Genomic DNA, 24,840 nt, shown 5'->3' with positions numbered 1-24,840 from the left:
AAACCAAGAAGCCTAAGCTTAGAGATCTCCCAGATTAAGAACAAATTACCACATACATATGTTCACAATTTATTGACATCTCTGATATTTTGAAAGAAAATATAAAACAAAAGTTCGTAAATAGCATTCTTTTTTTTTAAGTTGTGAGATTAACTTTGAGGACATAATTTCTTGGATTGTCTTGGCTCAGGAGGTCCAATGAACAAACCAGTCTCCACTTCCATATTGTCATTGCCATCAGTGTTCACTTCTGATGATGTTAAGGTTGATGATGATGATGCTACTACTATTGCTCCCGTTCCACTCAACTTAGTATTTACAAATTTCACCAAAAATTCTTCAAAATACATTTTCTTTTCATAATAATAGTAGCATTTATGACAAGAGAAAAAAGAAAATGTGTACCTTTTCATTCAGTTCTTTATTTTCCTTAATAAGGTTCATCTCCTAAGATAATGCCAAAAACGTGGTAGACATTAAAAACGTATTGAGAATCGGATAGAAAATGATTACTAATGCAATGGTATAAATATGTAGACACATTAAAGAGAAACAAGGCAAGGGTGAATTTTGTTTACCTCTTCCTTCAACTTCTCAATTTCTTCACGGAGTAATTGGTACTGAAATAATTGAATATTAGAGTATATAGATGTCAGCAGAAAAATACAAAGAGTAAATATAATTTAACAAATAGACCTTTGCAAGTTTGCATGTACATTCCAATATGAATCTTAAACCATATATACACATGTAGTTGCATTGTAGATTTTCTTTATTACAATTTATCTTGAGGATGATAATATGTCATGCAAACCATTCTGCATGCATATGGATATCAATGATATACTCATGCGTGGAACACCCACAGACCACAATTTAGATGCTAAACAGCATGTTAGATGTTTAATAGAGCAACAGGTATTGTTCTAAATAACGATTTTGCATAGTAATAAAAATGACGAAAATATGTTTTCATAAACAGATTGAATTTTGGTTAATATTTAGTTGAAATGAACATTTAACTTCCTTGTTTTAAGTTACCGTAAGAATGAGCTACATTTAATATTCTAAAAGAAACGAGGATTGAGTGGGTCCTGATTTCAATTATCAATGGAAATGATAAGTTAGTGTATGTATGAATTAAATCGATAGTAACTGAACATTTGGTGCTATATGCAGTCTGTTTTTGTAAATAATAAGTACCTTCTTTTCTGTGCATAAAAAAAGTGCCAAAAATACCTTCTTTGCTCTTATCCTGGTCAAGCCTCGCTCCAACTGATTTTCTAACTGGTGTAGCTCTTCAATAGAACATACATCAATACCTTCTCCGAGCAATTTTCTGCAATTATACAATCGAATGATCTCAAAGTTTCTTAATCATATCAATTAAAATTATTTTACAAGATATTATGAGTTTTAGACCGTTTAGATATTCCAAGCTGCTCAATCTTTTTTGTCAATCCATATGTTTCGCCTCTTGCTTGCTGTACAGTAAGTAGTGTAGTCGGTGAAACATGTAAACACATATAAATAATCTTTATGATGTTAAAGAGAAAAAAGACAAAAATCTTTATTGAAATTTATCCATCCACATTATGTAACACCCAAGAGTAATGAGGATTAATTTTAACCATAACTAAAATCAACAATTAATTGGAAGAGAGAGTTTTTGTTACCTGGGAATGATCAGCATCTCTCTTACTAGTTCCAATTTCTTTGACTCGTTTCTGATATCGCTCTATTGTTTTCGCTATACTGAAAATACATCAAATACAAATGAAATAGTTGAAAATGTGGAGTCAAAACTTAAGCATTTTCACTTTACGTTCCAACAAGCAAAATAATAGTATATTAGTATACATTATTATATTTAATTCTTATATGGTTAAAATTTACCGAAACAAAATATTGTTATTTGGTCAAATAAAAACAAAATACTCATTCCTCTTTATTTCAAAATGCAGAAGATAGTAAAAGCGTAGCAATATTGTAATTAATATTAATGGTTCAACATCAAACGACACCAATATACATATATATATATAGACAGGCAGATGATGTATGTATATATAGGTGCACATGGACATGCTCAGATCGATAGTGAAATCAATAAGCTTTACCTATTTATTCCCTTTAATAAATCATTAAGCACTGCGTAAACAACCATGTTTCTGTGGTTAACAATGCCTAGTTGTTGCCCAAAAAAAAAACAATGCCTAGTTAATTGTGTTTAACATCTGTTGGTTTTGCTCAAAAGACACTTAAATACACACATTCAGTTTAAGTGCGCAATTCTTTTACTCGTTTAATCATCATAAACTATTTATCAGAAAACAAATCAGTATAGCTATAAACATAAATAAAAAATGAGGAAACCCATATATAGAATGAATATAGTTCTGATTTACCCAAAGAATGAATATAGTTCTGATCTACCCACATGTGCTGACTCCGGACTCCTTCAGTGCCATTACTTAAGTAAAGCGTTTGTGGGTGAAAAGTGAAGCAAAATGCTTCTTTGTTGCCACATGTTTTCATACTTACACACACACACACACACACATATATATATATATATATATATACACAAGAAGCATGTTGATAGACTAGATATATAATACACTACACATGTATTATATCATGTATTCTCCAGGCCTAAACAGGTTTGTTCACACATTATCCATCTATAAATATAAACATGCGTAGAAGTATTTACTAATGTGTGTGTATATATATATATATTTTTTTTTTTTTCTTTTGATCAAAAATGTGTATATATATATATTCAATTAATCGTATAGAAAAACCATTGTAAAACCAAACACACACACACACACACTTGTATTTATATATATATATAGACACATATAGAGAGAGGCTCATAGACACATGGCACATATATGTCTAAATAAGGAAACTTATAGATATTTCCAAGTAAGATTTTTTGCCTAGAACATTCTGATAACACATATAAGCCTAATTAGTCCGAGTTACTAAAGGACACTGTGCTCAAAAGTCATATATACAATGACACATGAAACTGGCTAGATATGTAGGTAGGTAGCATTGACTTTTCTTTATTACATATGGATAAACATCAAGTATCTGTAACATAAAGTTGTTTCCACTATAAAAGATCTTATTAGAGAGAGAGAGAGAGAGCCGGATAGATTAACTAATCTACAGTAAGAACTGGATGGCTCACATATATACATCATAAGTTGCAGTGACATGTAAATATGATTACTACAGTAACTACAATCCTATAAAAGTACTCCATTTTTCTTCTCGGATCTACTGTTCTTTTTAATAACAAAAATTACCATCGAATTACTCTCTATCATGACTTTATCAATCACATAACCAAATCTAATCCATTGAATCTACAAATTAGCCCCTAATCGAATCAATCAGTGTAAATAGATTTTAGCACAAGTAGATCGATAAACAAAGAGAGGGAGGATAAGATAGACATATGTATATACCTACAGCTAGAGAACTCATAGAGTTTGGATGTTGGAGAGAAGATGATTAAAGCAACTTCAGCATCACAAAGGACTGATAACTCGAAAGCTTTCTTCAAAAGTCCATTTCTTCTCTTGGAAAAGGTCACTTGCCTACTCGTTGCGTTCTCTATCCTCTTCATCTCAGTCTTTCCCCTCACCATCCTTTAATTTCTTATTTAATCTAAATCCAAATATTCTGCTTTAATCAAATCTAACAAACAAACAAATAAATTAGCTAAATAAAACGAATAGTATATATCCAGAAAATAAAACCAATTAGATGAGATCGGACATAGACGAATAACTTCTCAAGAACGTAAACGGAATTGAAAAAAAAAAACTCTTCTTAATTTGGCTTTCAGAAGAAAAAGGCAAATAATTATTTGGTTAATAGAAAATGGATTCGAGATTTACCCTCTTTGTATGTGTATGCGCTTGGCTTGATGTGTCTCTGTATGTATGTGGGTGGAAAGAGAGATTAAAACAAAAAAAAAGAGAGAGAGAGAGAGAAGAGATCTTGGGAAGAGGTTATCATACAGATTGCTGGGAACTTCCTAGAAACCCTAGATTTATGATGAAGGCTGGGAGAGAGAAAACAAATTATTTATTTTTTATGATTAATATATATTTGAGAATAGCTTTTTATTTTCTACTTTTTATTATATTTGCCATTTTTATCGTAGGTGGCCTATATCCCTAGACCAATAGACCTGGCTCACTAGTACATTGCACTTTTATTTTTAGAAATCGTATTACGTAATTTCTTTTCTTCTTTTGGTAAAAACTTTAAATCCAAATCGGAATGCAATATATAAATAATTGCAATAATTCTGGGAGGGGAAAGAATAAGTTCCAATGTGATGACAAGTATCAAATGAATTTGTTTCTATTGGATTTTAAATTGTAAGTTTTTTTTTTAAATTGTATTACGTAATTTCTTTTCTTCTTTTGGTAAAAACTTTAAATCCAAATCGGAATGCAATATATAAATAATTGCAATAATTCTGGGAGGGGAAAGAATAAGTTCCAATGTGATGACAAGTATCAAATGAATTTGTTTCTATTGGATTTTAAATTGTAAGTTTTTTTTTTAAATTGTATGTCAGTGGTGACGAACTTATAAAACTACAACTCGTACAAGCCGGTATCCCCTATATATTAAAAGAGATGCATTCGTAATTAATGTATCCAGACTGTATTTTCTGAATTTACTAACGTGTTGCCTTCACAATCATTTAACATTTAATGCGTTCACACAATAAGTTTTTAACTACACTCGAGACAAATTAATGTGTTCGCATTCTATTTTTTTTCAATAAACTCTTTTGGTTCATACATTTTTAACATTCGTAATAGTGAATTGAAATTATTTAAAATTCTCTTTGTACAACTACTGAATAATAGCATTTTGAAAAAAATCATTAAGATTCGCATCAACTAAAATCTCGAGTGAGAATGTTTTAGAAATTGAAAGTTTCATATCTAACTTGGTTTCTTGAAAAGAGACATGTGACAAATACGGTGATGAGTAGGATCCAACGCTATACTCCAAGTGTATAGATTGTTTCAAAATGTTACATTTGGCACCTGTGATATCAAATAGCGTCTACACAACTCATGGAGGTCTCTTTCAAAGCTCTTTTCGGGTCTATGAAGATAACACTTTACTGTTGGGTTCTTTAAAGGAACTTGACAAGATTGAGAGGATGAGACAGGTTGGTGAGAATGATTGATGATGATGATGATGATGAGAATATAACTCTAAACCATGTTTTATGGTCGTGTCCATGGATGACTGATGGTCTGAGCGAGAGTGAATACAAGGAATTTCTTTTGGGAACTGATTGCACCGAGAGTTTTCTAAAACAATCGAAGTTAAAGGTAAGTGGTTAACTTCTAATGATGTTTTCGTATATGATTATTTAAATTTAATGTGTTTTGTTTACCGTTTTAGATGATCATAAGATCACATGAAAGACCTGATGCAAGATCAGATCGAGAAGACATGGGAAACATGTTATGCGGGTACTCACGTTAACACTAATCAAAATTTACACTATTAAACTCAATAAAAACCAATTTCTATGAGTATAAATATACAACTTTTTATAGTATGTCTAAGTTCAAACAACAAAAATAATAATAGATTATCTTATATAAAATACAAAATCTTAAAATGTCACCAACATTGTTTGTACAAACAATACAAATAATATTGGATGTCCTTTTTCTTAAACTATTATTTAGATTTTATTTGATTTTTGCAAGCATTTAGAAACTTAAAAATGAAACCATTGGTTCGACATAAGAACTGTCGAAAATTCATATAACATGAAACCAAACAAATATAATAGTTTTAGGTTTATCACCGAAAAATTAAAAACCTCGATCACTTCAACCGAACAAAACAAAATAAATATGGATTTAGAATGGTATTTATATTTTAGGAGGTTAAAAAAAATAACATAATACCGAACGAATATCGAGATTAAACAGATATAATGTTTTTTTATCTTAAAAAGTAGGGTTGGACAAAATATCCGGAACTGACGAACCGAGCCGAAACCGAATCAAAATTCAGGGTCCCGAACTCGATCAGACACGGGGTAAATAACCGAGTGGTTCCTAAACTGATGTATCCGAAGAACCGGTACTCAACCCGATCCGAACCGAGAGCCGAATGAGTATCCGAAGATTTCCAAAATGTAAATATATATTTAAAAATACTATTTATAATTATATGTATAATTATTTTAAAAATTAAAATCAAAATTATATATTAAATATATTAATTATTTTGTGTATTTTCAGATAAAATATGATTGTTTGTATACAAATACTCAAAAAACCGTGTCCAATGAGTAATTTTAGTTTTTTTGGTACATTTGGGTAGTTTGGATACAAAATACCCGAACCGAATCGGGTAATATGGTTAATTTGAGTATGAACTAGTTTCAGATATATTAGTTATTCAGTTATTTTAAGGTTTTTTGCATCAAAACCGAACCCGGGAGGATTCGACTTGAACCCGACTCGGAATTTTGTAATATCCAGACAAGACTTAATTTTCAAACCTGAGAAACCCGGTATCCGAAAAACGACGGATACCTTAATACTCATGCCTATTAAAAAGATAACAAAATCAATAATCTCATTCCGTGCAAGGCACGGGTTATTACCTAGTATAAATATATTTGGGGTTTCATGAATTCATGATACTTTTTTTTTTGATAAGTATATCATGATACTGTTGGTGTAACTGCAGATTTACCATCTCCTCAGCCTGTAGGATTAAAGCATATAAGAAGTGAAGCTGATATAATAGAAAGTCTGAAGGAGATTTTGACACGAGTCAATGTTAACGACAACCTCTAGATCCGGTGTCCGTCAAAGTGGGTTTTACCGGTCCATCGGTGGACAACCAGCATCTCTGTCGGTTGCCAGCTCCTCTCGGACAAGATGTGCTCAATAATTTAACCTCGCACGCACCTTCCAGTCTCCGTAGAAAAAGAAAACCCAGATTAAAGATTATTAAAATCTTTGAACTAAATGGGTAAAACTTTAAGACAAAAAGTAACTGAAACAGTCATGAATGCAAAGTAGTCAGTGCAATAAATTAATTCAAAAATTTAAAGGTATATAAAATTTAATGAATTATTGTTTTAGATATATAATTTAGATTTACTGTGGAATAGATCTTTGGTATAATTATCACATTGAGTCTTATGAGTAAAAATGAATAGAATTCATTTCCAAATAACACTAGATTTAGTTAGAACTAAAGAATCAATAATAACAAAACATTTGAATAACAAGGAATTTGAATGGATTTTGAAAAATTTTAAACTAATAACAATAGATTATATTAAGATTTTTTTTGAAATCAAACAACCACTAAGAATGAAATCTCAAATTTTCCAAAGTTAATGAGAATTTACTTACCAATAACTCTTTTAATTATGAGTCCTAGCCGTTCGTGTATGCTATATACTTTCGTGTTTGCTATATACAATCCTGTAATTTACCCAAGATGAGTAAAAGTATTAAAAAATCCCCTAAACACTACTATCATTCCTTAAAGATAGATTTCTTTTAATGTTTTTACACATATTAAAAACAGATTAAATCACTAATATTAATACATGATTATTCAAAATTATTATTTTAAAATAGTAATATACTATAAACTCAATTAATTTTTTGAAGTTCACAATTTCTGCATAGAAAAACATGAAACCTATCTTTGTGAAACACAATTTTCTGAACAAATAAAGTATTTTTGAACTGATTTTTTAAAAACTTGCTTATGTATCACTATCACATTCATTCTTTAAAAACAAAAATATGACATGGCTTAGGTCTTACTATTACATGCTAAATTTCATTTATGAATTTTTACATTATGATAATATCTTGAAATGTAAGAGTAACTCTTTTATATAATGAAAATTTTAAAATAATTACATCATTATGAATATATAAACTTATTCACGTTAGCTTAGAACTGAAAAAAATAAAAAAATGTAAATATTTATTTTTATCAAATCTAATTGTAATATATTTGTTAACTAAGTGTTTTTAATTATATCTTAATTCATTAATCGGTATGAAAAAAGCTAATTAAATTTCCAAACTATCAAATTTATTCGTGTATAATCACCATAAAATATGTTCATTGAACTAATCGATTCATTGATTTAATTAATAAATTACTTTATATCACTTAAATGTAAACATAATACACATATTAAAAATAAATATAATAATAAATAAAATATAATATAAATGAAATTATTTTCTATAAAAACTAAAAATAATAAGTTATATAGAAATATATATTTTAATTTTATTTTATGAATTTATAGTAAAAAAATAAAAATATTTTGAAAAAAAATATAATTTAACTTTTCACTTTATAAAATAATATGTTTATAAAAGCGGTTGTATGTGGCACATGAAACATCCTAACGTTACTAAAAACACTTGTTTAAGCACATGCTATGATGTGGATTGGTTTATCTGTTAATGTATATCTGGGACATATTGAGACATATTTGAAATTTTGGGGGTTATTAACATTTAATAAGAACTAAAACTCGACCCATGCAACCACGCGAGACTTTGTATCAAATTTATTGTAGCTTTATGTATTGTATTAACATTTTGACTCTCATGCAATAAAGAAAACAAAGAAGATTGATATAAATTTGGTGTAGAAAAAGGGTAAAGGTTGACATAAATTTGGTTGTGATATTCTGGTGGTTAAGAATTGATGCTTATTGTTTTGGTATCATATAGACAAGGAATCCTTATTCTGGTTTGTAGAGTCTGTTTATGACAAAAAATTATAGTATAGACATTGATGTTCAACAATAAGCATCAATTTCAATTTTTTGTTTTTCAAATTTAAAATTAATATAAATATTTTTTTCTTTAACAAGAGTGTTATGCTAAATGTAAATTGAAACTATGTATATAAGAGAGAAAGTTTATGCTAAATGCACTCAAAAGTTCTACACACTGTATTTTGAAAAACATAAATGAAAAAGACATATTTGTCGAATTTAGAATGTGTTTTTTGTAATGATCAAATATAAATTACATTTATAACTTTCATCTTTGATTTACTAAGTTTGAATCAAGAATATTACAACAATATGTCAATAAAAATAGCTCCGGTGGCAAGAATGATATTTATTGAAGTAAAATATAAAGTTTTCACGTTTTTTCGGATCGATCTTTATCGCAAACGGTCTTAGCTCCTAAACATCAAAAACTCAAATGGGATTAACTCGAAAATCCAATTTTAGGTTTATATAACTAAGTTGAAGCACAACAATTTATAGATCGAGCAGTGGTCCAAGTTGCCATGTATAATTGATCCCTTGGTTGAATTTGGAAATCAAATCATCCGATGTAACTACTACTTATATATTCCCTCTGTTTCTAAAAGATCTATTTTATAGAATTTTCACAATTTTTAATAAAACATATTAAAACTTAGCTATAAATGCATAGTTTTCTATAATTTTATATTTCCTATATTTTTAAACCAATAAAACTTCACAAATGCAATTAATATTTTTGAATTTCACATTTTTCATTATTAGTTGACAAATATTGCATTGAAAATATGAAAAATGTATCTTTTTAAAACAAATTTTTTTTTCTAAAACATAGATCTTTTAGAAACAGAGGGAGTACCGTATTTGTTTGTTTATGGCCAAAGGATGTATTTTCATAATGATCATCTGCAAAAGTTGATACACATAGGTTTCTTGTTTGTTTAAGTAAGGAAAGGCATTTCAACAAGCATTGTACTGGCGAGAACAAACCACAGACGCACAAATTACTAAGCTTAATAGGTGAAAAAGAAGTGGTCCTTGTAGCGTGCGACACCTGTACCGAGATATGAAAAGATTAGCAAAACGCAAATGTTATTTAAATATATCATTAGTATAATGAAAAGCACCCAATAGTGGATAACCACTTGCTTATACATATTAGTTACAATTATTAAAACCATAGAAAACGAATAAAGTAAAAGCGATAGCAATGGCTACGAAGCGCACCAAACAAAGAGGCTTGGCTGCTGCGTGATATTCTCTTTGTTCCTTAAAAATTATTCCTTTTGTTGATATTAAGTGTCGTTATACAGAAATTTTTCGTTGCAAAATAAGAATTGTTTTAGTATTTTAATGCAAAATTTATTGGTTTTATTATCCAATTTATTTTTTTATTAGTTAAAATATAAGTAGTTGTACTGATAATGATGTTTTATATAGAAATATGCAAAATTAAATGATTTTTCAATAGGGAAATTTTCAAAAATACCACTTTTAAGGTACCATTATTCATCTTTACCACCACTAAGTACACATTTTCAAAAATACTTTATTTATTAAAATGTTAAAGACTCTTATATCTTTATTTTTATATGCTTTTCAAAATTTTAATCCAAAATTCTAAATCCTAAACCCCCAATTCTAAACCCTAAACCCTAAATCTTCAACTCTAAACCCTAAACCCTAAACTATATACCCTAAATTCAATATCCTAAACCCTAAACCCTGAAACTTCAATTATAAACCCTAAATCCTCAACTCTAAACCCTAAACTTTATACCCTAAACCCTAAAACATCAAATCTAAACCCTAAAACATAAAATCTAAATCCTAAATCCTAAACGTTCAAATCTAAACCCTTCATTAAAAGTAGTGGTAAAAGTGGTTAGTGTAAACATGAAAAGTGGTACTATGAAAATGGTATTTTTGGCAATTTCTCTTTTCAATATGTATGACAAATCTAAAGTGACACTCATTATAAAACAGAATAAGTACTATATCTTAGTTTCAATATAGATTGACTTTTTTGTTTTATTATGATGTTTTCATATATCTAAATAATTTTAACTTTACCAAAACAGTGTAACCAATTGCATTTTAACAATTTTGTTTATAAATAAATAAATTAATTTTAAATTAAACTTTTAATAAATATTTTTTAGAAAAGAAATTTTCTTAATATATTTTCAAAGAACCCAAACTGTATCTATTATAAAATAGAAGGAGTATTATTTTAATATTTTTCTTATTATACAAAATATTATTTTAAAATTATAATGTAAATATTACTTACTCTCAATTTAATATTAATTATAAATTGTGTCAATTTTATAAATAATTTTATTTATTTTAAATATTTTGGTCAAATATTTATAACTAACAAAAACATAAACGCAATTTAATTGTTTTCTTAGCCAATATAAATGATATTTTTTAAAAATAGGAGGAAATATTCTTTAGTTGGTGGGTTGATATTAAGACTGGGACTTATTATCTGAGATCCGGATCTATTCTAAAAATAAGATATATAGAATGCCCGGATCAGGATATCTTGATTTTTAAATCTTAATATCCGTTTTTAATATATTAAATTTAAATTTAATTAATAATTATAGTTGATCTATTAATATTTATACATAATTAGTCTAAAATATCTAATTTATAAATTATTTTTTAGAACTTTAGAATATTAAAAAAATAAAAAATAGTTTTTATATATTTTTGTGAATCCGAATCCGAATCCTGGTATTTTTTGATAATACAATATTTGGACGGATATCCGAAACTCAGATATCCTAAAAGCATAGATCTGGATTCGAATATTAAAATTATGGATTCGGTGAATCTGGATCAGGATCCAAACGCATTTAATCCCTTACTAGGTAATAACTCGTTCCTTACACGGGATGAGATTATTGATTTTGTTATCTTTTTAATAGGCATGAGTATTCAGGTATCCGTCGTTTTTCTTTCAGATATCGGATTTCTCAGGTTTGAAAATTAAGTCTCGTTTGGGTATTACAAAATTCCGAGTCGGGTTCGAGTTGAGTCCTCCCTGGCTCGAGTGGGTTCGGTTTTGATGAAAAAAAACCTTAAAATAACTGAATAACTAATATATCTGAAACTGGTTCATACTCAAATTAACCATATTACCCGATTCGGTTCGGGTATTTTGTATCCAAACTATCCAAATGTACCAAAAAAAAAATTTACTCATTGGACACGGTTTTTTGAGTATTTCTATACAAACTATCATATTTTATCTGAAAATACAGAAAATAATTAATATATTTAATATATAATTTTGATTTTAATTTTTAAAATAATTATAATATAATTATAAATAATATTTTTAAATATATATTTACATTTCAGAAATTTTCGGATACTCATTCGGTTCTCGGTTCGGATCGGGTTGAGTACCGGTTCTTCGGATACATCAGTTTAGGAACCATTCGGTTATTTACCCTGTGTCTGATCAAGTTCGGAACCCTGAATTTCGGTTCGGTTTCGGCTCGGTTCGTCAGTTCCAGATATTTTGCTCAGCCCCACTTTTTAGGATAAAAAACATTATATCTGTTTAATCTGGATATTCGTTCGGTATTACGTTATTTTTTTTTTAACCTCCTAAAATATAAATACCATTCTAATTCCATATTTATTTTGTTCTGTTCGGTTGAAGTGATCGAAGTTTTAAATTTTTCGGTGATAAACCTAAAACTATTATATTTGTTTGGTTTCATGTTATATGAATTTTCGACAGTTCTTATGTCAAACCAATGGTTTCATTTTTAAGTTTCTAAATGCTTGCAAAATCAAATAAAATATAAATAATAGTTTAAGAAAAAGGACATCAAGTATTATTTGCATTGTTTGTACAAACAATGTTGGTGACATTTTAAGATTTTGTATTTTATATAAGATAATCTATTATTATTATTTTTGTTGTTTGAACTTAGACATAATATAAAAAGTTGTATATTTATACTCATAGAAATTGGTTTTTATTGAGTTTAATAATGTAAATTTTGATTAGTGTTAATGTGAGTACCCGCATAGCATGTTTCCCATGTCTTCTCGATCTGATCTTGCATCAGGTCCTTCATGTGATCTTATGAACATCTAAAACGGTAAACAAAACACATTAAATTTAAATAATCACATACGAAAACATCATTAGAAGTTAACCACTTACTTTTAACATCGATTGTTTTAGAAAACTCTCGGTGCAATCAGCTCCCCAACGAAATCCCTTGTAGTCACTCTCGCTCAGACCATCAGCCATCCATGGACACGACCATAAAACATGGTTTAGAGTTATAATCCATCATCATCATCATCATCATCATCATTCTCACCAACATGTCTTCTCCTCTCAATCTTGTCATGTTCCTATAAAGAATCTAACAGTAAAGTATTATCTTCATAGATTTGAGAAGAGCTTTGAAAGAGACCTTCATGAGTTGTGTAGACGTTATTTGATATCACAGTTGCCAAAGATAACATTTTGAAACAATCTATACACTTGGAGTATAGTTGGACCCTACTCATCACCGTATATGTCACATGTCTCTTTTCAAGAAACCAAGTTAGATATGAAATTTTCAATTTCTAAAACATTCTCACTCAAGCATTTTAATTGATGATAATCTTAATGATTTTTTTTTTTAAAATGCTATTATTCAGTAGTTGTACAAAGATAATTTTAAATAATTTCAAGTCACTATTACAAATATTAAAAATGTATGAACCAAAAGAGTTTATTGAAAAAATAGAATGCGAACACATTAAATTGTCGAGTGTAGTTAAAAAACTTAGTGTGTAAACGCATTAAATGTTAAATGATTGTGAAGGCGACACGTTAGCAAATTCAGAAAATACAGTGTGAATGCATTAATTACTAATGCATCTCTTTTAATATATAGGAGACATATTAAAGGAGAAGCATTGACTTTAATGCATTCACACTAATTTCGTCACGTGTCGCACTCACAGTTAATTTAAAAATCGATTGAATATAATTTCTATAAATTGTTTTCATATCCTTAAATAAAAACTACGGAATTACCCAATATGACTAATATATATATATATATATATATATATATATATATATATATATATATGACAATTAATGATTCTAATAAATAAGATTCAACAACAATTTATATATTCTCCATCATTTTTGTATAATTTTATATTATTAAAATAAATTAAACAATCAAATTAGTTATAAATTTAAAATTTAGATTTTTCTTATATGTTATATTTTGAATTTAAAAAACCGAAAATAAATTACTAAAACTGTTAAAAATTATTATGTTAAAAAATAATGATCAATGGTTTAACATCCCTTATATATTAATTGAGAAACATTACAACATTATTTTGTAGTTACGTGTCACCATGAGAATGAATTTCAGAATTTTTAGAAAAATAGGTTGGTCCATCTTAATTTATGTTATATTTTTTATTAGAGTAACTATAAAATCGATAAATAGTATACAAAAGAATATTCTCACACTTTTCTTAAATAAAAGCTACAGAATTACCTAATAAGATTAACATATATATGACGATTAATGATTATGAATTATAAATATTTGATAACAATTTTTGTATCTTAGCTCTTTTTGTTTAATTTTATATTATTAAAAGATATTAGACAATCACATTAATCATATAATTAAAAATTAGATTTTTCTTATATGTTATATTTTGATTTTCTAAACAACCATAAATTATTAGAAATTTAAAATCCCGCTTTGAAAATTTTGTGATGAGTTGCTTAATTTGTTTTGTTTTAACAAGATACAAATAATCATAAAATTGTATTAATATTTATTTTTATTTAATAAATATTCAAATTAAATAATACAGATATTCAGCTAACTACTTAAAACAAGAAAATATGCTGCATTAATTTAGTCGTCCAGTTGAAACCTTTCAAAACTATGTGGAACACTAATGCCAAAGTAATTCGATTTTAAAAACAATACAAAGTTGATGATTCTAAAACCATTAAAATAGTTCTCAATGATGTTAAAGTAAAATATTATAAAATTGTACAACATGTTTTTGTAATAAAAGTTCACTTGATGACCACATTACGATTTTTATAAATATAAATAGGGTGATAAAAATTTTAAGCTCAAATCGATGAGGCTCACCATAAATTCAAAATAGATTTTGGTCCACTATTACAATTACAAATGTTCAGACTAACACATAAATAATTATATAAAGAAAACACACCTGTATGCATATTAAAAAAATTCAAACACATATACATATCTAATTTGTTAATACTATATAGTTTTAATTTTTATTATATAAATTCATCCTGCGTAAAGCACATGTTTTATCCGAGTTTTTTTTATATCTGGATCAGTTCTGGGCCTAGTTAGTGCGTCGCTGAGACGAGAGTATGGTCGCTGTTATAATAACATGGTTGTACCGTGACCTATGGGTTGATCCAACTCAAACTGACCCATTAACCCAAATGAATTGTTTATTTTTGATTCAATGGGTCGATGGGTTAACAGATTAATGGGTTAACAAGTTAATGGGTTAACAAGTTAAATAGATCTATTGGGTTGGGTCAACTCTAACCCATTTAGTTTTTAATTAAAAAATGGCCAAAATCACAAAAAACACATTTTCCCACAAAAATCGGAAAAACTTAATTTCCCGTCAAAATCGAAAATGCAAATTTTCATCAAAATCGTAAAAATAACAATTTCCCGCCAAAAATCGGAAAAACGCAATTTCCCTCCAAAACCGGCAAACGAAATTTCCCGCCAAAACCGGGAAAAACACAATTTCCCGCCAAACCCGGAAAACGCAATTCCCGCCAAAACCGGAAAACGCAATTTCCCATCAAAACTAGAAAAACGCAATTTCCCGCCAAAGCCGGAAAACGCAATTTCCCGCCAAAACCAGAAAACGCAATTTCCCGTCAAAATCAGAAAAACCCAATTTCCTGCCGAAACCGACAAACACAGTTTCCCGTCAAAACCGGAAAAACGCAATTTCCCACCAAAATCAGATAACGCAATTTCCCATAAAAATCGGAAAACGCAATTTTCTGCAAAACCAGAAAACGCAATTTCCCGTCAAAACCGGAAAACACAATTTTCCGTCAAAACCGGAAAACACAATTTTCCGTCAAATTCGGAAAAACGCAATTTCCCGCCAAAACCAGAAAACACAATTTCCCGCCAAAACCGGAAAACGCAATTTCCCATCAAAATCGGAAAAACGCAATTTCCCGCAAAAACCAGAAAACGCGATTTTCCGTCAAAACCGGAAAAACACGATTTTCCGCCAAAACCAGAAAAACGTGATTTCCTGTCAAAACTGGAAAATGCAATTTCCTGCCAAAACCGGAAAACGCAATTTCCCGTCAAAATCGAAAAACGCAATTTCCCGCCAAAACCGGAAAACACACAATTTCCCGGCAAAACCGAAAAACGCAATTTCCCGTCAAAACCGGAGAAACGCAATTTCACGCCAAGATCCAAAAATGCAATTTCTCGCAAAAACCAGAAAAATAAAATTTTCAATTCGATTAACTTGGTCTTAACTTATGTCTCAATTCGATCAATTTGGTCTTAACTTAAAAATGATTCTTTATAAAGATGTTGGGTTCATGGGTCATCCATTAATCCATTTGACCCATTTAATTTAATGGGTCATGGATCAACCCAATGCATTTAATAAATGGGTTGGATTGACCCATGACCCATTAATAATCAACCCATTTGGTTTATGGGTTGGGTTGACCAATTTGATCCATTTTGACACCCCTAATTGTACGGATGCATTATTATTTATCACATAATTAAGTTTACCAAAGTTCTGTTTTTCTTCTTTTTCTGAGTGTAACCAAAGTTCTGTTTTTCACCTTCAGAATCTTCCTATGTAATCCAAGAGCACATAATGAAAGTAAAACTATAAATTTCATTTTGAAGATCTTTTTTGTTTCTCTAATGGTGATTAAACACTATAACTATTATATGGTACATATGTATAGAGTTACTTTTTGTGTAGAGTAATCTATACTATTAAAATGGAATCTTAAAAAATCTACCAACAAAAAATTATTGGACCTATTAAATAGACTAACAGTACATAATTCAACCTATATTTAAGGTAAAGTAATTCCCATACATTAACTCATAATTTTCATGTTGTTGAAGAGATGTCGTAACAAACTTAACAATATTCTATATACATATTTTATTATTATTCACATAATACAGAAAAAAATACTTAAGGAAATAATCATAACAAACAGATTAATATCAGTGATACTTTTTGGATGCTACATAAATAATTGAACATAATACAAACCATTTTGATGTATACATTTATAATATTCATTGTACTTATTAAGTGATATGTTATGCATGTATTTCTTGAATCTAGTTATGAAATATTTTCAAAAATTTAATATCTGAAATTGAAAACTATATAAATAATAAAAATAATTTTTTTTTGTAATAATGTAAACTGATAGTTATAACTATGATATAAATATATGTAATGAAAATTTATTTTTAATTTAAAATTGACAGTTCGTGTGTTAATATAAATATTTTGAAAACTGGACGGGATGTTGACTCAGCATCGTAGCTGGGTCAATGGTCGGACCGGATAATCGGGCCAGTTTAATCTGTTTAACCATTTAATTTTAATTTAATTTTAAATTAAGTAACTATTTATAAGTATAAATATAAAATAGTTTTGATATAAGTTTATATCAATGTTATATTCGAAAACTGATATGAAAACAAAATGAAAATTCAAAACATATGATAAAAGCTTATTTATTTAGATAGGTATTAGAAAACAATATGAACGTTTGATAAAATCCTAAAACTTTGTAGTTTTATTTATTTTTAAACTTTAATTTGAGAAAACAGGGTTTTAATATCGAATTAGGTCACAGGTTTTAACGAGTTTGACTGGTTTTTCGACCGGATTCCGGTTTAACTCAAATCCGGTTTTAGGGCAACCTGTAATCGGTTAGAAGAACGAGTCACAGTCCGTCGGTTCGACTGTATAGTCCAGTCCGGTTTTCAAATCATTGGTTAATACATTTCAGTAATTAAAATATATATTTTTAATATTGAACATCTTTACTATTAAAAACATACATATCATCTTTAATTTTTTTGAATAAATATCACACTTTGAAAATAATGAACAGTAAAGACATTAAAATGAATAGTTATAATGCCAAACAAAAAATAGTAGTAGTTTAAAATCAACTAAATATTTTTTGAAAAAAATTGAAAAGCACGGGTCAAAATCTAGTTGATAATTATATCAAAAGAAATAATAATACTATCATTTTTACTCCATCTGTTTTATTTTACTTGTCGTTTTAGATTTGTATATACAGATTAAAAAAAATTAATTTCTTATATTTTTCTAAATAAAAACATCGTTCCTTATAAACCTAAACACAGTTAACTAATGAAAATAAAATAATATATAAAATTAACAAATTTTACATTGAAATCATAAAACAATACTAATTTTGAAACGAATATTTTATTCTATAATGACAACTAAAATAAAACGGAAGGAAGATAAGTCTGAAGTTTAAAACCATATGTCTCCATAATAACGTAGACTATAGACAACAGAAATTATGGAGACGTAAAACCATATATCACATTAATTTTGAATATATATTATATTTATTTTTATTTTTATAATTTTGAATATATAAATATAATTAAAAATATCAAAAATTTGAAAATATTGTTTTTAAAAATAGTTTGAAAAAGCATTTTCAATTTTCAAAACAAAAATCTAAAAATAGAAATTTGAAAATAAAATTGAAAAATCCTATTTTTATAAAATTCGAATTTGAAAACATATAATCGAAATTATAGAAAATAATTTTTTTGTTTTTAATATTATTTCTTTATTACTCTTTATATATTTATACAACAAATTTGCCTATGAAATTTTTTTGGTAATCCAAATTCATGAAAATCTATACCATTCTATAAAGAAGTTATGATCAAATTTTATAAATTAATGTATATATATTTTCACAGTGCACATAATTATAAAATTATCAACTATTTAAATTCACAAACTCTGTACAAATTCATCTCCCAATAACCCTCCTAATACTGTGTCCATAGAATTTTTTATTTTTTTACATAATATAAATATTTTTTTACATAATATAAGAAACTTTTTTTTTCTTACGAAAAGTTTACATGAGTCATATGACCATTATGATACTATGCTGGCTCCACCATTGTTGTGATATGGAATTAACTATCATTTTTTAAAATATAAGATTGTGAGAGGTTTTTTCACAATAAGACATGTTCCGTCAAAAATGAAACTTGCTGATATTTTGATGAATGCATTTGGTAAGAAAGAGTTTGCAGTGTTTTTATTAAGTGGTGGTCAAAACCTATACTCTCCAACTTGAGGGAGGGTGTTGAGATACGTATATATATACATTAGTTATGATTGTATATTCTGTGTATATACTTTTTAGGATAGAAACAATTGTATAAATGTAATGTTTTGAACCAAAGAATCAAAAAAGAAAACATTTTCCATATACTGTTTTCTGACAAAGCATTTCCAGTTTTTACTAGTTCTTTGTAAAGAAATTTAGACTTTCCAAAATTCTCTGATTTACCCACATGTAAATTCAGTATCAAGAATATATGTATAAATATATATATATATATAATTGATTTGTAGGCTAAAAAAAAGAAGAGAAAAAAACTTAGAAAGACTGAAAAGTTTGGTGAATAAAGAAAATAGATTTGCGTTTCATCCTAAGCATCATCTCCACTCTTGTAGCTTGCTTGTTTTACGCCTCACGACTTATCAAACAGTCTGCGAACGATGCATAATTATTATTTTATTACCAATTAATTATGTCTTAGTTTTCAATCAAGTATTGTTTTGCTTAATGATATTGTAACTCTATTTATATTTGTATGTGAATTATGGTTTTATTATACAGATCTACATTAGTTATGATTGGATATGATCGTATATTCTGTGTATCTATATTTTAGGATAGAAACCTTTGTATAAATATAAGGTCTTGGACCTAAGAATCAATACAGAAAACACTTTCCATTTACTTTATTTTCTGACAAAACATTTCCAATTTTTACTAGTTCTTAATTAGAAATATAGACTTTCCAAAAAAATTTGACTTACCCAGAACAGTATCACCAATACATGTATAAATATATACGTATAATTGATTGGTAAGCTGAAAGAAAAAGAGAAGAAAACTTAGAAAGACTAAAAAGTTTGGTGAACGAAGAATAAGAAGAAAATGGATATAAGTTTCATCCTACCCATCGTCTTTGTGGCGCTCGTCATCATCTCGGCTCTTGTAGCTTGCTTGTTCTGCGCCCCACAAATTGTCAAACATTTTCCAAGCGGTAGATCTCCCACCGGTGCATAACTATTATTTTGTTACCAATTAATTATGTTCTTTTTGTTAGTTTTAAATCAAGTTTTTTTGCTTAATCATATTGTAGTTCTATTATATTTTCATAATAGAATTATTGTTTTATTATGTTGCAGTGTTACATACTACTAGTACTATACCTATTACCTATTATATATTATCATCAACATAACTTTTGAGAAATCGAAAAATCAGTTTGAACCTTTTCATTAATGTATACATTTTTAGGTAAATATTACATGGGATTTTGATACGTATAATTACAGCTTGCACTTTTAACAGCGACTTCTCGCAATATGCTCTATTTTTTTCTCTCTGGTTTTTTGGTTCCGATATCTTTCGTAGGATGAGTTAGATCCACTAGGTTGTTCAATTTTTATAGAAAAGAAACAAGAAAAGCATACAGTCGGTTTTGATATAACTAGACAAATAACTAAGGAACTGATTGGTAATGTCTGTAACTTTTAAAAAATTTAGCTGTAGAAAAAAATTATGCAGACTTTTTATTGTGTCTTTTCGTTTTATTACTGTAGAACTTTATGGAAAGACCCCTAAAATTGATGTGGATATTTAGTTTTACAAAATAGTTATACATATGTAAATTATTTCAAGAGCTATGATTTTTGAAAAAAATTATTAAAACTTGATTGATGTAAACTTTGTGCTGTAAAAATAAATGAAACTGTGGACGATCGCACCATAATTCAATGAGCTCTAACTAAGCTGCACGGAAGACACAAGTTCATGTGCATGCCTTTTTATTATTATTATTATTTAACGAATCATCTAATCATCATGTTAAATAACTTTTTTCTGAAAAGTATATGCAACACCAACATGCAATACAATTAATGGCGAATGTGCAATACAAGTTTTGACCAAAATTTTTAAATTCACTAAAGGATTTTTAACACTAAAACCCCTCAGCTAAGTTTGTTTTGGATAAAAACCCTCAAACTAAGTATTTAACGAAATAACCCTCAAATTAATTTTATTTAATGAATTAAACTCTCTCAGGTCATAATTACCGGTACTACTGGTAAATCTTTAGTTTATGGGTTTTTACATTAAGTAAACATAGTTTGGGGGGGGTTATCATTAAAATAAAAAATAAAAAAAATCCAAAATATAATAACATTGTCTAAAAATTAGTAACTTTAATTTTAAAAATTAGCATTTTTAATTTATATAGATATGTGAGTCTGATTTTTTTTTAAATCAACACTATATATGTATAAATTAAAAATGTAAAAATCCAAAAATAGAAAAAAATATCTAAAGCTTGACTTGTAACAAAAATTATCTAAAAAATTAAAAATGTAAAAGACAAGAAAATATACCAAACATTATATATTATCTAGTAACTTTAATTTTCAAATTAGCATTTTTAATAATTTCTATAAATATATGAGTCTGATTTGTTTTTAAAAAAAATAAACATTATATATGTATAACTTTAATTATACATTTTTTTATTCATACATATATAATGTTGATTTAAAAAAAAACAGACTCATATGTTTATAGAAATTTTTAAAAATGATAATTTTGAAAATTAAAGTTCCTAGATAAGATATAATTTTTTATTATATTTACTTGTATTTTACATTTTTAAAAAAATTAGATAATTTTAATACAGGTAAAGCTTTAAATATTCCTTTTATATTTTTTCGGTTTTTACATTTTTAATTTATACACTACATCTTGACCCGCCCAACCGGGCCGGTATTTATTTTATGTTTTTAGTTTTTTATTTATAAATGATATATTTGTAATATTTAAACATAAATTTAGATTGAAAATTAACATTTGTAGTTATAATAAAAATTAAAAGTTTAAAAAAATATTTTGATATAAATTTTAAATTCCTAATTAGAATAATATAGAGATGAGTCATAATTTTTTCCAATTCCAAAATCTTAGCATTATTAATAAAAAATAATAATTTATAAATAAATAAAATATATAAACATATTTCAAATTAAAATAAATTTGTTAAAAATAAAATCTTACGCCATTGTTGTTTATTTCTATAGTTTGATCCATTATAAACATATTTCTATAGTTTGATCCGGTTCCAAAAAATCATATCGAACCCGATCCAAAAAGTAATACCGAACCCATATCAAAATTGATTAATACATGATTGGATATAAAATTTTAATATAGGAAGACCCAGATTCGAACCCAACTCGAAGGAAATATTTCGGGTATCCTAAAATGCTCAAAACACCGGAAATATCTAAAGATTTTTTTCTCCACCAAAATTTCCAAATAAATCCAATTTTAGTTTTAGATATTTACTCATACCTTATTTAAGTTTATGTGTTTTATATAATTTTATTTTTGGATTTTGAGAATTCAAGGTATTTTTAAACTCGACCCAAGATAGTCATAGAATTAAATATTTTTAAATTTAGAATAATATGTCATGGATTCTGAGAATTTAAAGTATATTTAAATTCCACGCAAGATATTTAGAGAATGAAATCTTTTTAAGTTTAGATATTTACTCTTACATTATTTAAATTTATATGTTTTATATTATTTTATTTTTGGATTTTGAGACTTTAAGGTATACTAGATTTTGATCCGTCCTTAAAGGGCAGGTATATATTTTGTTTTTTTTTAAATTCAACTTTTTTATATTTTTGTTTTCTTTGTGATTATATTTGTATTTTTGTAATCATATTTGTATATAAATCTTAATCAAAATATATTTTATTAAATAATAGCAATTTAAAAATTGATCCGGTATAGCACGGTTAAGGCTAGATTGCGGGTTGAACTCGCCCCATTGACCCGCCAACCCGTGGGTTTTCAGTTTTGTTTAGGTAAAAATTCTGACCCGCACAATCCAAAAATAAATAATTTTGTATCCGCACCCGCTCCGCTTAATTTTGTGGTTATCTTTGGGTTATATATATATTTTAAAAATGATTATTTAATTTAAATATTATAAAATATATTTAAAATAAAAAATTTATACATGATTTAAATTTTAAATTATTATTTTAAACTCCTGTATTTTTAAAAAATTACTTTTTAATTTTTTTTTAAAATACTTTACGGGTCGACGGGTAGCCGCGATCCAAAATTCACTAATCCACACTCACTCCGCATAACATACTCATAACCCGCACCCACAAATCGATATTTCAAATAGTTTGATCAAACTTATGATCCGCTGTTAAAAGAACGGATATATTTTTTGTTTTATATTCTTAAAAAATATAATTTTTATAAAATACAGGTTGTAACCAGCAACAAACAATTAACTGTCGTCCATTTAACAAACTGCCACATATTAGTTCAGACTCTTTTAAAACGGGTTGTGTAATTATTTTTTGACCGGTTAGTTCTTATATGTGTATTCCTAAAAAAGTAACAGTTTTTTTGACCGGTTAATTGTTGGCATATTTTTAAAAAATAAAATTAAAGGTTAAACAGTTATATTTATATTGACATATAAACAGTTATATATATTTTATTTTTTAGTTAAATTCAACTAATATCAATTGGACATGTTTAAAATTTAGTAGTATTTGATCATTATATTATATCCAGTTATATAAAATAAGTTGTTATATTTATTTTTTCTTTTATCTTTTAACGAAGAGTGCAACTGTAAATTAGTCTTTGTCTTCCCCAATTTATTTGAGTCACACTCGTTTGCAACTTCTTCCATGAAAATCAACGACCATATTTAACAAAATTATTGAAATCTCTTTTTTTCCGTTTGTGCCTCATGTTCATAAATCTGTCATCTAATATCCAATTTTCAACAATCAAAACTCAGAAGAAAAAAACTATATGGTGGTCACTGATACGGACAACCACCGTTTAGCACAAAAACGGTTTTGAAGATCACAAACAGCATCATGGGGTATAAGCAGTTATATAAATTGTTAGTTATATATATCAATCGTTTTTGTAACCGTGGACAGTTAAAAATTATATAAAGATATTGTGTTATATAGACATGTATAAGCAGTTATATATAAAAATCATTTTTTTTAAATGGACACAACTTCATATCAATTGGTCATGCTGGAGAACTAATAGAATAGATTTAAACTCAATGTAAGATAGTCATAGATATGTAGAAGTTTAAAATCTTTAATTGCATTGGGATACTAACTATTATCAAGATACGTATTTTTCTCGATTTTTTTTAATTGTAGATAAGATTCTGAAAAAAATCTTTTGTTGATTTGGAAATCGAATGTTTGAAAATTTGATAGTTTCTAAAAATATGGTCAAAATTATATTATTTTTATATTAGATTTTGATCCACGCTTTAAAAGCGCGAAATTACTTTTGTTGATAAAATTATTAACTCAGTTTGTTCACTTATAATAGAAATCAAAAACTTAATTTTAACTCATTTTTACTTGATAAATATTCTAGATGGAATGACTCAGAAAACTTTAGTTTTATTTAATTAATTCTAATGATGAGAAAATTGCTGAAATTATTTTGGAAACATATATTTTATATTTTTTTTATCTTG

At 27.3% G+C, this 24,840-nt stretch overlaps 1 protein-coding gene across 2 annotated transcripts; it reads right to left on the bottom strand.

The window, feature by feature from the left end:
- On the bottom strand, positions 1-4,114 carry LOC108820496 (agamous-like MADS-box protein AGL19). Of its 2 annotated transcripts, none has more exons than XM_018593444.2 (8): positions 3,921-4,114; positions 3,486-3,687; positions 1,677-1,755; positions 1,423-1,484; positions 1,240-1,339; positions 579-620; positions 406-447; positions 1-308 (listed from the first exon to the last, which is right to left on the bottom strand). In XM_018593444.2, the coding sequence occupies exons 2-8, from the start codon at positions 3,665-3,667 to the stop codon at positions 150-152; spliced, it is 666 nt and encodes a 221-aa protein (XP_018448946.1). In that variant the 5' UTR covers positions 3,668-3,687; positions 3,921-4,114; the 3' UTR covers positions 1-149. The 2 variants fall into 2 exon arrangements, with proteins under 2 accessions (XP_018448946.1, XP_018448945.1); XM_018593443.2 differs by having other exon boundaries at positions 3,486-3,717; positions 3,921-4,113.
- Between the last annotated feature and the right edge of the window lie 20,726 nt (positions 4,115-24,840).

This window comes from Raphanus sativus, chromosome 8 (assembly GCF_000801105.2).
Source record: "Raphanus sativus cultivar WK10039 chromosome 8, ASM80110v3, whole genome shotgun sequence".
NCBI lineage: Eukaryota > Viridiplantae > Streptophyta > Magnoliopsida > Brassicales > Brassicaceae > Raphanus > Raphanus sativus.
This window is presented reverse-complemented; position numbering and strand designations above follow the sequence as displayed.